Here is a 12,365-nt window from a genome sequence, read left to right as displayed (position 1 = left end):
GTCAAGATGCTTGCTTTGGCCTCCCGTCATACATTTAAGAACATGTTAGTTAAGCTTAGTCATAAATTCAAGACCAATTTCATGATGGCTAACTCAAATACGAAGATCTAAATGAAAGAAAACTCATTCATTTGAGGTAACTATTTCCAACACACACACACACACACACACACACACATACACACTCATCATTTGATGAAGACAGACAAGGTGACTGGATGAGGCAAAGAGTAGTTCCAGGACCCACTGGGTTTCAGACCCCCAAGTATATAACCAATATTCCCTCCCAATAGTTCTTATCCCCAGATCTTCAGGTACCTGGCTTTGCCTCTATCCACACCACAGATACAGGTAGGTAGGTATCCAGCCCCACTTGATGAGTGAGGAATCTGAGGCATGAAAAGGAATCTTGAAACTGAAAGAACACTAAGGTGGTGGAATCCTAGCCTTCTCAGCCCTTCCCCCTAAAACCCTGGACCCCAAGTCCTTTGGACAACTCCATATTAGCTGTGGCAGGTCACCCAAACTCACAGGGAAAAAAAAAACTCACAGGAAATACCATCACAGCAGTTGGGGTGATGCTAGTAATTGTGTTCTAGTCATGCTGATTTCACTTCATCCAGGGAGATCAGAGACATGTCTTCTTTACTGTTGTATCCATAGTTTCTGGCACAATGCCTAGCACACAGTAGGTGCTTACTAAATAAGGAACACATGAGTTCACTGTCCTGTTGGTCTCATTCACCTTGCACCCAGGCAACAACAAAGCTAACACTTGAGGACTGTGGGGAGCATCTGGCTGCTGGGGTATGGATGGTGGGGGACTGGAGCTCAGCCCTGGGTCCTTTAAGGCTAGATAACAAAGTAATATGCACTTCTAATCAGGAATTTTGCCCTTTGTCCTGTGTCCATTCTACCACTTTAATCCTCAATGAAAATAGTGCATTTGTTGATTGGATGGTAGTGATCTGAGCTGTTATCTTGTTAACTTTCCCAGTGGGATACAGGAGGGTGACCAAGATTAAGAACAGGAATGTCACAGTCAATGTTCAAAACAACGGACCCAACAGCATTCTTTTCCCCAAGTGTACACACTCCTTCTACCAACTTTCAGCTTTCCCAAGCTGATCCTCTCTATGTCTGCTATCCTCCTGCTCCCTGTCTGGGGCCCCTCTTCCCCTTTTTAGACCTACACTCAGGGCTCAGGGCTTTCTGGATATTCCTTGGGATACCCGAACATCCTATGTGAGCTTCCAGTCCTTTTTCATCCAACCTGTGAATAAGGTTTTACTACATTAGAGGGAGCAAAATGTCACATAGGAATTTTTCTCTTTTAGGTAAAGAACAAAATTGGTTTATGCTTACTGGATTCCTGCATGGGTGGGGTTGGAGGATGGGAGGGCAGGAGACCTGATTTCCAGTCTTTACTCTGCATCAGGAACCCAGTATCAATGGATGTGAAGCACTCAGATTTATATAAGACAAGATGGTTTCCTAACTTTAAGGAAGTCATCATCTTACAGAGGAACCCCAGTGGACCCTGAGGATGAAGGTGAGCTGGTGATCAGGAGGTCAGAAGTAGGACCAAGTTTTGGAGTGTTGCAATCAATCCCCCAAGGTATGGGAAGACATGATAACATGTACACACAACAAGATGAGATAATTTATTAATATCTTAATTTCTTGGTCTGTAAACACAGGGGCTGAGAATGCTCAAGGGCTGCACATTGGTTTTGTTTATTTGGCCAATGGGACTCTGAACACCCAGTTGTCCAGCCATTCTTATTGTCTGATCACCATACTGTTACTTGCTGGCCCTCTGTACACATTTGAGTTTGAGTCCCCTAACACTGACAATCTCTGAGCCCTCTTTCAGCTTTAAGTCTCAGTAAAAAGTAACTAATAGAGAGGTTTCCAAACAATCCAGGAAGGCTACCCCAAGACAGGAAAGCTGCTGATTGCTAATCCTAGCTGGAGGGTGGCAATCTAGAGCCAGACAGGATCTCTCAGCTTCTCTGACTTTTGGGTCAAGCTATAGGAGAAGTGGCAAGGGAGCGTTCCTTCTCCTGTCCCACCCTCCCTATGCAGACAGCTGGTAGGAAGGGGGGGTCAGTCAGCAAGTTCAGCTCTCAGTCTCCCCTGAGTCATCAACTTTGTTCAACTAGTCCTCTCCTAACCCCCAGGTCACTATTTGGCACTAAGCCCTGGTTGTCTTGTATTGCCCTGTACTGTGCATTTCTCAATTCACGCTCTCCCTCCCCAAACACAGTACCTTTGGCTCACACTGATGAATTAGCAGCCTCTGGGAGCATGGGCTCAGCCCTGTAGGGCTTTTTATCTACCAGCACCTAGCCTGGTGCATTGCACACAGCAGGTGTTTAAAAAGTGTTTGACGCACGCAGTGATGATAATGTCAGCTCAGGGGGAGGAAGACTCTGGCACTAACTCCCAGAAAAGAAAAATGGGATGGAAGATCTGCCATCTCCTGAAGGGAGTTGTAGCTGTTGATAAGTGGAAGGAAGCAGCCAACCTTCCTCCCCCAACGAACTCCCACCCCGGCCACCCCACCCACCTTTTCCAACGTGGCACAGCCAGAAGCAGCCCTTCCTGCTGCGCTGATCTCCCAAAACAGTTCTCAGTGCCCTCCTGACTGACCAAGTGGCAAACTCCCTCGCTCTCTTGATATTTTATCCCCCTTTCTCCTGAGATGGGAATCTGGATTTGGGACAGGGTACTGGTGGTGTTCCCCTTAGCCTGCCCCCTTTTCCCCAGTTGTGAGGGCCAGTTCTCAGGCTCAAATTCCCCTCTGCCCCTTCTTCAAGGTCATCTACCCCGGCTCAGAAAAGGTGAAAGGCCACTTTTGAATGTCAAGACGAAATGGGGGGAAAAAAAGAAGAAGAAATGTGGACGGGGAGGTTGGTGGGGGGCACTATGTGAGGAGAAAGAATGGAAAAGGCAGATTAAAAGATGGGAATGTGGGGGTGGGGAGGACGGAGAGGCGAGCATGCAGGGCGCGGGAGAGAGGAGCCGCTGCCGGAGGAGCGGAATGAGGCCCAAGTGGGAGTGGGGGAAGGGGGTGCCTGAGGAATGTGCACGGAGAGGGGATTCGCTAGAGGATAGGAGGAAAATTATGCGGGTTAGGGCCAGAGAAGACAGGATCCTAGTCGGGTCTAGACACAGGCACACTTCCAACCCCCCAATGCCAGTTCGGTTGGCTCAGCCCCAGGGAAGGGAAGGGAAGGCGCGCGGAGGCCCTTCCCCGCTCCCGCTGCGCTCATCCCCACCACCGAAAGCCGGGAGAGGTTCGCAGGGTGGGGGCAGAGACCGGCGGTCGATCCCCACATCCAAACTCGGGGCCCAGTGGTGCCCGGCGCGGTGCGTTGGGAGGAATGATCGAGGAATGGGCACCACGGGATGGGGAGGCGGCAAGAAGGGCGCTTCAGGTGGCTCGTCGTTGTTTAAAGTTTGCGGCAGGCAAAGGAGCCGGCTCCGTCCTCCTCCCGCCGCCAGCCCGCGGTTCCGCTCGGCCCGGACGCCGCAGCCTCGCCCTCTGCCTCGGCGGGTCCTGCGCCCGCTTCCCTCTCGGGCCCGGGAGCCCCTCGACCCTCTCCAGCCCTCCCAGTGCCCGAGCGCACCCGCTCCCTCCCTCCGCGCTGGATCTCCCGCACGACGTGAGCGGAAAGTGAATGGGCAGCCCCAACCACAAAGACAAATTACCATGAGAAAAATAAATCAGGAAATCGCGGTTCGCGTCCCCGGTTCCCGCCGCCGCACTCCTCTCGGTGGGCGAGGGGAAGCGCGGGGCTCCCGGGCCGCGGTGTCTGGCGCCTGGCGGGGCAGAGTTTGAGCGGCGCGGGGCCCGGTCAGGGTAGGGGTTCTGGGAAGAACCCAGGTGGTGACCCCGCGGGCGGCGGCGGGGCGGGGAGGTCGGTGAGCGCGAGATTTCACACTCCGGGCGGGCCACGCGTTCCCACGCGCCTCGCCGCCGGCCGGGTTTACTCGTTGGCTCCCCGAGCCTCCATCTCGGCACCAATCTCAACGCCTCTGCCAGCTTTCTTTCATTCGCCCGACTCCTCCTCCAGCCCCGGACCCCGGGTCCCATCGCGGCTGCAGCAGATGCGCCGACCCAGGCTGGAAGAGGGCCCGGTGCAGCACCAACCCGGATCAGGCGGGCGGCGGGAACGCGAGAGCGGGGAGGTGCCCAAGCCGAGGTGGGCATCGGGCAGCGCGGAAGCCCAGGGTACCCCCTCTCCTCCCGCTAGCAGCCTCTCCCACCCGGTTCCAACTTGTCAGCGGCCCCGAGCCCTACCACTCTCCCCACCCCTCAAGTTGCTGAAGTTTGCAACTTGCAGCCCCAGCTCGCGCGGGGGAAGCACCCGGGGCTCCCGGGACTCACCTCCGGGCTGCGGGCGCAGGTGCCCGGTTCCCGGTGGCTCCCGGCGACGAAGAGCGGCAGAGGCGAACCAGGAGGGCTGACGGCCCGTCTGGGAATGGGGCGGCCGCGCAGTAACGGTCCCTGGCCCTCGGCTCGGCGCTCGCGTGCAGTCCAGACCCGGGTCGGCGCCCGCAGCGCTTGGGGGCTCCTCCAGCAGCCGCCGGACGCGCGGCCGACCCGCCCGGCTCCGCGGAGCTGGGCTCTGGCAGCAGCCCCCGCGCTCCAACTAGCTCCCGACCCGGCGCGCGGGTGAGAGCTGGGAGGAGACCGGGGGAACCGAAGGAGGGAGGGAGGGGCGGCAGGGGAGGGGCTGGGAGCGAGGGGAGGGAAGGAGGGGAGCGGGATCGAAAAGGAGGAGGGGGTTGGAGCGGCCCTGCCGCGGCGGGCGCTTCACCCGTCAGCCTCGAGGCGCGCGCAGAAGCGCAAGGGGGCGCGCTGCAGCTCCACGTCCCCCGGCTCGGCGCGACTCCCGCCCCTGGCTTGGCAAGTGTGTGTTGCCCGGAGGGTGGGCAAAAGACCTTCTCCGCCGTCGGCATTCGAGTGTAGTGACCCAGGTTCCCTGAGCACCATTTGCCACATCCTGCCTTACCGTCCTTGGTAGCCCCAGTCTCCAACCTACTTCCTCCCGGGGCGTCAGCCCACCCGAACCCTGAACATGCCAATCCTTGGGGCCTGAGGGAAGGATCCCTTCCCCCGCCTCCCAAATCCCCCAGCCCTATTAGCTAGCTAGGGACGGTCTTCCTGCCTGTGGACTTGAAGAGGAAAAGAACCACATACAAAACAGGGGAAATCTGGTATAAACTGCAATCGGAGGGAGTGAGGTGAGTCTGCTGGGCTGGACTGGGGAAGCCAGAACAAGCTGGATTAGGGTTAATTTTACAATCTGCACGACCTTGGGTGAACCTCTCCGAGCCTCAGTTTCTCAGTTGTAAACTTGGGTTTATAAATACCTACCCTCCAGAACGATTTGAAGAACAAGTAAGGGGCTACAGCGAGGAATATAACAGCAGGAACGGTGGAAGGGCATCCAAGAAATTAGCGGTTCCGGGAGGCGGTGGAGTGGCTGAGCGGGGACGGTTTAGAGCGATCGCACCCAGCCGGGCAGAACTGTTTACAAGTTTAAGTATCTAGCGTTTCTGTAAGAAAGCAGGAGGTAAAGACAGAGAAGGCAAGCTTCAAATCCTATCTGCCTGGGCTGCAAGAGGGAGGGGAGGAGAGCCCTCTGCTGAACGAAAAAGGTAGTAAAAAAAAAAAGATGACCTAAGAAAAACGAAAGACGGAAGGATAGACAAAGGATCTAAACATTAAACCCGAGAAGTGAGATTTTAAGAGAGAAACAAAGACAGCTGTGAAATAAAAATAGATAAGTTGGAAGAAGGGAAACATTGAAGGGCTTTCTAGAGCATGCCGGAAATTGAAGAATTAGAGTGAAGCATTTTACATAACAAAATTCTAGGTAAAGGAAATCCCAGATAAAGCAGAGGAAAGGAGACAGTAAGAGCCCCAGAGAAGCACAACCCACCCCACCGCCACCACACACACACAGCCCTCTGAACCAAGGGGAGAAGCATTTTGACCAGGATGATGGGAATGAAAGAATCCAAAGGGAGTTTATGATATGCTATAAAAAGGGAAACAGTGCACAATCTCAGAAATAAAGACTTTCTAGGGTAACAGAAATGCTGAAACTCATAATGTGTGCAGAATGGAGAGGAACTTACAAAGGTAAGACTTACTCTGGCAAGAAGAGGAAAATGGAAGGGAACAGAAGTGTCCGGGCATAGCAGTCTAACAGCCCATCCATTTCATTAGGGGGAGAAATCAGATTGGAAGAGGTAATGCAAGGCCTCAAGTCCACGCTTATCATTTTACAGACAAGGACAGTGGGATCTAGACAGGGGAAGCAATTCCACCAGAGTCCCAGACTGGAGTGGGGGCAGGTCTCCTCATCCTTGGGCTGGGACCCTTCCATTGCTGAGTGCTGAGACCATTCCCTTTCCCTACAGAACCGGGGGAACTGTTTTTGTCATTGCAAAAAGATGAATGTGTGGGATATATAGACACATTTTAGTTAATACAAAAACATGAAAAAGACTCCATATACTGCATGGGAAAGGGATGAGCAGGAGAGTTTACCCTTTGCTTGGTAGGAAGAGTAGACAGAATGTCTTCTGAGTGGTTCTGTCCACGTGCTGCAGCTTTCTCTTGTAAGGCAATAAAAATCTCCATCTTTCACCATAGTTTCTCACCCAACCTGCCTTTTTTCCACAGGATTTTGATTGTTTTGTCTTTCTTCCTTTCCCACAATCACTTCATGCCCTTTTTTGGCTCCCCCTCTCTCTATTATGAGTAAGTGTGGGAGGGGGCTTGGTTCAGGAAGAGAAGAGAGGAGACCCCAGGCTGGGGATACAGGCCAGGAACCCTTCCTTTTCAGGGGAAGCAGGAGCCCAGAAGGGGAGACACCCAAGGAGACACAGAGCACACTTCGGACACTGGCCTAATTAATCCTAATTGCATCCTACAGCATTCTATTGATTAACAGTGATTACAAGAGCTCTCAATATCAGAGAGCTTCAGAAGTCCAAACCTAAGGAAGGGACAGTTGCTTTACTAGTCTGGCTTACCACATGCTTCAGGTATCTCCAGTATTTGGCAAAAACCCCAGTCTGGTTAGAACAAAACCTGGACTATTGACCCCATCACCATCATGTCACTACCTTCTGTCACCTTCCTTAAGCCTTTGTGATAATCTGTACAATAATTACTTCTATTAGGAGCAATTCTCCACCTACCGGAATGGTGTTAATTAAACAAAAGGGAAATTACAGTAACTAATACAGAATTGTTCAAAACAACCATGCTAAAGAGCATTGAGCACAGGGAGTGGGAAGGTATTCTTAGAATTCACTCTTGACCTAGAAATCCCAAACTTATATTGAATTAAGCTGCCAAGAGACTAAGAAGTAAGTCCAAATTCTCATTTTCCAGGGTGACAAACCAGGAGCCCAACACCAGCTCCTGCCTCCCACCTGAGGGTATTTTCTGGGAGATCTAGTTATCCCTGAAAAACACTCTCCCAGGAGTCTGTGTGGGTGTATGTATGCACGCCTTGCACAAGCTCTTAACCTCTCTGACCTCAGGCACATGCATAGCCCAGGCACAAACAGAAATGTAGCCTTGCATCAAAAGGCAAATAAACAAGTCACTTGTAGATTGGTAAGAGAGAGAGAATTGAAAAGAAGGCCACAATCACTTGCAGTGTCCAAATAGTTTCCTGGTCCCAGAATCACCTGCTCATTTTGCCTGGGGTTGGGAAAGAAAAAAGAAAATTCCCACTGCAGAAGTCATTGTTGATTGGTGAACCAAAAGCACACTAAGGTCAAAGGAACTGAAGTGTCACTAAATGGGAGTTTTGCTATTGTCCTGAGCTAATGTGAGAAAAGAGATCTTCCTTCCTTCCTTCCTCCCCAAACATTTAAGCACCACTCACTATGCTACGGAGAGGTCATAGGAAGAGGAGAAAGCTGGAGCCTCACAGGCGGTGGGTGGGGTGGAGGAGGCAGACGTAGTCACAGTGACTGTGAGGACATTGCAGGGCAGGAGCACCGTGGGCACATAGAGGGACAAAGACCAGCTCTACCTGGCAGGGCAAGGGAGACTCCACAGCAAAGGGTCCTTCTAGCTGGGAATGGAGATAGGGCAGCGATTTGCCAGACAGAAGCGGGAGGAGACAGAAAATTCCAGGCAGAGGAAATAGGATGACTGAAAGTACCAGGCGATATAATTAGATTTCTCTTTTGGAAGAATTACTTGGCGCTGGTTAACAGATTCAGAGAGAGCTGAATCAGTAAATGTGAGCAGGTGCATCATGTGGCAGAAAGAGCATGGCACCAGCAGTTCAGGCTTCTCAGTTCCAAGACCGGCTTAGCCCACTGATGAGCTGAGGGTGCTTGCACGAGCTCTTAACCTCTCTGACCTCAGTTAGGCATGGATAAAATGAGAGGGTTGATCAGCTGGTTCCCAGGATCTTCCTTTCACACCCATTCCATGGTTCTAACTTCCTGTAGATATGCCTTTAAATTTGCTCTATACCATATTCATGCACTTTGTGCTTTCCATGTGTATAACACTTCACAGTTTACACAAGTATTTTTCATACAATATCTTTTCACCTTCACACTCCTGTGAAGGAGAGAGCTACTCTGATGCTCTAGATGACCTTGCTTAGCCCTGTGGCTGTAAAAACTAGCTTGGTGCTGATGACGTCTGAGTTGGTGTCTGTAGCTCTGATTTCTTTCTGGAAATTCAGCTGTGGGGAACCCACTACCTGCTGCTGTCCTCCCTGTGAATATCTTGACAAGGCAAAAGTTCTGAAATGTCCTTAAATTAAGTGACATAAGGGCCAGAGAATGAGGGAGAGAGACAGGGGAAGGTCATTGGTCAATAGCTGTGGGCTGTAACTAACCAGAAACTCCACGTTCCTGAATGAAGTTGTTTCTGCAACATCTAGAAGGTCCCCAGGACCACTGCATCCCCCTTGCATGTGACCAGTGTCTGACCATCATCAACAACCAATCTACGAGCTTTCTCTATGGACTAACCACTTATCCCAGGATTTTGCGCGTTTCACATTAGCCTGCCTTCCTTATCTGTAGCCAATGTGAATTTAAAAAACTTTCTTTCCTTGAGACCCCTCATAAATGTGCCCTGTTTCTTGAATCTGGTAGACAAGTTGTGTCTGTGAAGTGGCCATGCTGCTGGTGAAGCAGAAACTGCCTATCCCAGGACTTATTCTGGCTGCATCTGTTAAGGCTCAATAAACCCTTTCATTTCAAAGATTTCAGCAATCTCTCCAAAGTTTTTGATTTGTCAGTTTAACAGGCATCTCAAACTTAATAATGCCAAGACTTAACTTCTGGTTTTCTTTCCCAAAACGAGCTCCTTTAAATAAAAACTCCATTCTTGAATTCCTCAAGGTCAAAATCTCGAAGTCACCCCACACTCCACATCTAAGCCATCAGTAAATCCCATTGTCTTGACCTTTTATTTTCAGGATCTACTTCTCCCCACTTCCTCAACTAGTACCTCACTCTCTTCCCTCACCTGGATGTTTGCTCTTTCAGCACCTAGAGTCTGTTCTCCACGCAGAAGCCATTCTAAGTCAGATCCTGTAATTCCTCTGCTCAAAAATCTGCCACGGCTTTCTAGCTCACTAGAGGAAAAGCCACATCCTTACTAAGTCCTCAGAGACTTTCTGACATCATCTCCTACCACTTTTCCCTCCTTTACTTCTCTGTAGCTTCACCAGCCTCTCAGCTGCCTCTCCAATATCCAATGCTGCCGCCACCTCAGGACCTTTGCACTTGATGTTCTCTGCCTGGAAAGCTCTTTTGTCAGATGTCTACATGGGTCATTCTCTCACTGCCCTCATTCTCTGCTCAGATAGTTCATTAGAGAGAATTACTACTCTTTCAAAAATGACAACCCCCTGTCACTCTCCATCATCACCTGACATTGTAGATACTCACCTGTTGCCTGTCTCCCCTGGCCAGAATATAAACTCCATGAAAATGGAGGTGTTGCCTTCTTTGCTCATTGCTATAATCCCAGACTCGCCCTGCCTATAACATACACACAGTGGTGCTTGGTAGAAAGATGTACGAATAACAATTTGATGAGTAAATTATTATCCCCATTTTACAGGTAGAGAAACTAAGGTACAATTATGCAACTGGTCCTTTCAGAGCTGAGATTTGAACTTAGATTTTTCCATATGAAACTGTTCTCTCCAATTGATTAATTATTGGTTAACATCTAGATTTGTACTTTAAAACTTTTTTAAAGAAATGAATATTAAAATAAAACACATGCTAATTGTCTTCAGTTAACCACAAGGATACATTGACTCAGGCAGCAGCTCTCTAAGATGAGAGAGTGAAGAGTTATCTCTGAAAACCCAAACATCTAAAGTGGTCAACAGTCCCACATACACACATTCATCCTGGCATCATTTTTGTTTCTTGCACTATAGTTCTAATTTTCCTTCTCAATTCCTGAAAAAATAAATCCCCTTCCAGGTAATCACATATTTAAGCTCACACATTATCTCCAGCAATGTGTGTAAATAATGTGTCCCATGCGCACACACACACACACACACACACACACCATTTTCATGTCTCCTAAATCAGGGGTGTGGTGAGAGAGAAGGAAGGCTCGTTTGCCCTTGGGCTGACACCCAGGGGTAATCATGTCTCTCACTCCAGGCACTTAAGAGTGCTTCTCCACCTTCCTCTTTCCTGCTCTCCTGGCAAACACTGTCAGACTGTTGCTGAGGATGAGTCAGAAGGAAGTGAGGTGTAGGAGGGGTGTGGAGATCAGAAGGAAAGACAGGGGGAGGGCTGATCCAGAGGATGACACCAGGCCTCTGGGTCAGATGGGCTGCAAAGGGCCAAGGGGGCAGGGATCACTCTCAGAACGATTGGGCCCAAGGAAGAATGCAAGGTGTGGCCTCCCTTCTTGCAGACATTTGCAAATCAAGAGACCTGTGTCTGTGATTCTCTCCCAAGACCAGGATGAAGCCACAGAGGCCTGGAATGAATCAGGACAGGATGGACATTGACCAAGAAAACCTAAGGCAGTGTCCAGAGGGGGGCCTGAATCCTGCAGAGAAGAGCATCCCAGGTTGAGGTTGAAACCAAGATGTGGCCCAGGCCTGGTGCTGAGAGGACCCATACGGGGCCAGATCTTCGGACAGGAGGTGTGGAGGACCTGAAGGAGAACCTGCTGCCTGAGTAGGGGCTAGAAAACCACTAACATGGCTGATAGCTCCAGAAAGACTCCTTTGCCCTAAAAAAATGTCTCTGCTCTGATGTTCCGTGGCCCTGTAACTTTGGGAAGTGGAAATCCCAGGGCAAAAGACCTCTAAAACCAAAATCAGTCAAAGGGAGAAATAAGTTTAAAACCCATTTATTACTTACAAATTGCAGTCCGGGGCAGTCTCTTTCCTGCTCAGGCTGAAGCAAGCAAGACCTCCCCCTAACCTCTCAGGTTCAGATAAGCCCTCAGTCACCCAGGTAATTACCCATTGATATGGAGATGAACTACCTATATCCTCCCCTGAGGAACACCTACTGATATACAGATACTCTAAAGCCAGGTGAGATATTCTGGAAATATTACAATTACCCACAGAGGGTTACAGTAAGGGATGATGCTGGACTGTGAACAGGGCCAGATTAGACAGGTGGTAAATGCCATGGAAGGGGATTGGATTTAATCCTACCAGCCAGGTAAAGAGAATCATCCCAGGTTTGGAGCAGGAGCCTGACATAGTGAGATGGGTGAGAGTGTGGGCTTGAGTGAGGGAGGCCAGGGAGTAGACTGTTACAACAGAGTTGTCCTGCAACTCATGGAGACTTTGATTAGGGCAGAGATCACAAAACTCATAAAAACCCTTTACCCATGTGGGTAAAACTGCAATATTTCCAGAACCTCTCATCTGGCCTTAGTGCATCTCCATATCAATAGGTGTTTCCAAGGGGTGGAGAGAGGTAGTCCAACCCCATATCAATAGGTAAATACAAGGGTGAATGATAGCACGTCTGCACCAGAGAGGTTGGGTGGGGTCCTTCTTCTGTAGCCAGGCCGATAGAGACTGGGACAACTACTTGTAAGAAATAAGCGGGTTTCTCCCACTTTATTTCTCCCTTTGACTGATTTCAGTTTCAAAGGTATCTTGCCCCAGGATTTTCCTCCTGGAGTTACAACCCACCTTTACTACATGAGGAAAGAACCTAAGGGGTTAGAATACGGAATAGGGAACTGAGATGGAGAGGAGTAAAAAACGGTAAAAGCAGAAATCTAAATCTGGGTGCCCAGAAACAGTGAGGGTGTGAGCAAAGTGAAAAATTAGGGAAGGTTGGATGAA

At 50.0% G+C, this 12,365-nt stretch overlaps 1 protein-coding gene across 3 annotated transcripts in view; it reads right to left on the bottom strand.

Moving 5' to 3' along the window:
- SEMA5B (semaphorin 5B) overlaps positions 1-5,194 on the bottom strand; it is a 121,169-nt gene extending 115,975 nt beyond the window's left edge. For 2 of the 3 annotated variants that reach the window (XM_073231537.1, XM_073231538.1), the window contains exon 1: positions 4,397-5,191. In XM_073231537.1, the coding sequence (XP_073087638.1) occupies positions 4,397-4,971 (575 nt within the window). In that variant the 5' untranslated portion in view covers positions 4,972-5,191. Of the gene's footprint in view, positions 1-4,396 lie in introns of all 3 variants that reach the window. The other variant, XM_073231539.1, reaches the window with a different exon arrangement.
- Between the last annotated feature and the right edge of the window lie 7,171 nt (positions 5,195-12,365).

The sequence above is a fragment of the Manis javanica genome, chromosome 3, assembly GCF_040802235.1.
Source record: "Manis javanica isolate MJ-LG chromosome 3, MJ_LKY, whole genome shotgun sequence".
Classification (NCBI taxonomy): Eukaryota; Metazoa; Chordata; class Mammalia; order Pholidota; family Manidae; genus Manis; species Manis javanica.
The sequence above is the reverse complement of the archived record's forward strand: the minus strand, read 5'-3'. Positions and strand labels throughout refer to the sequence as shown.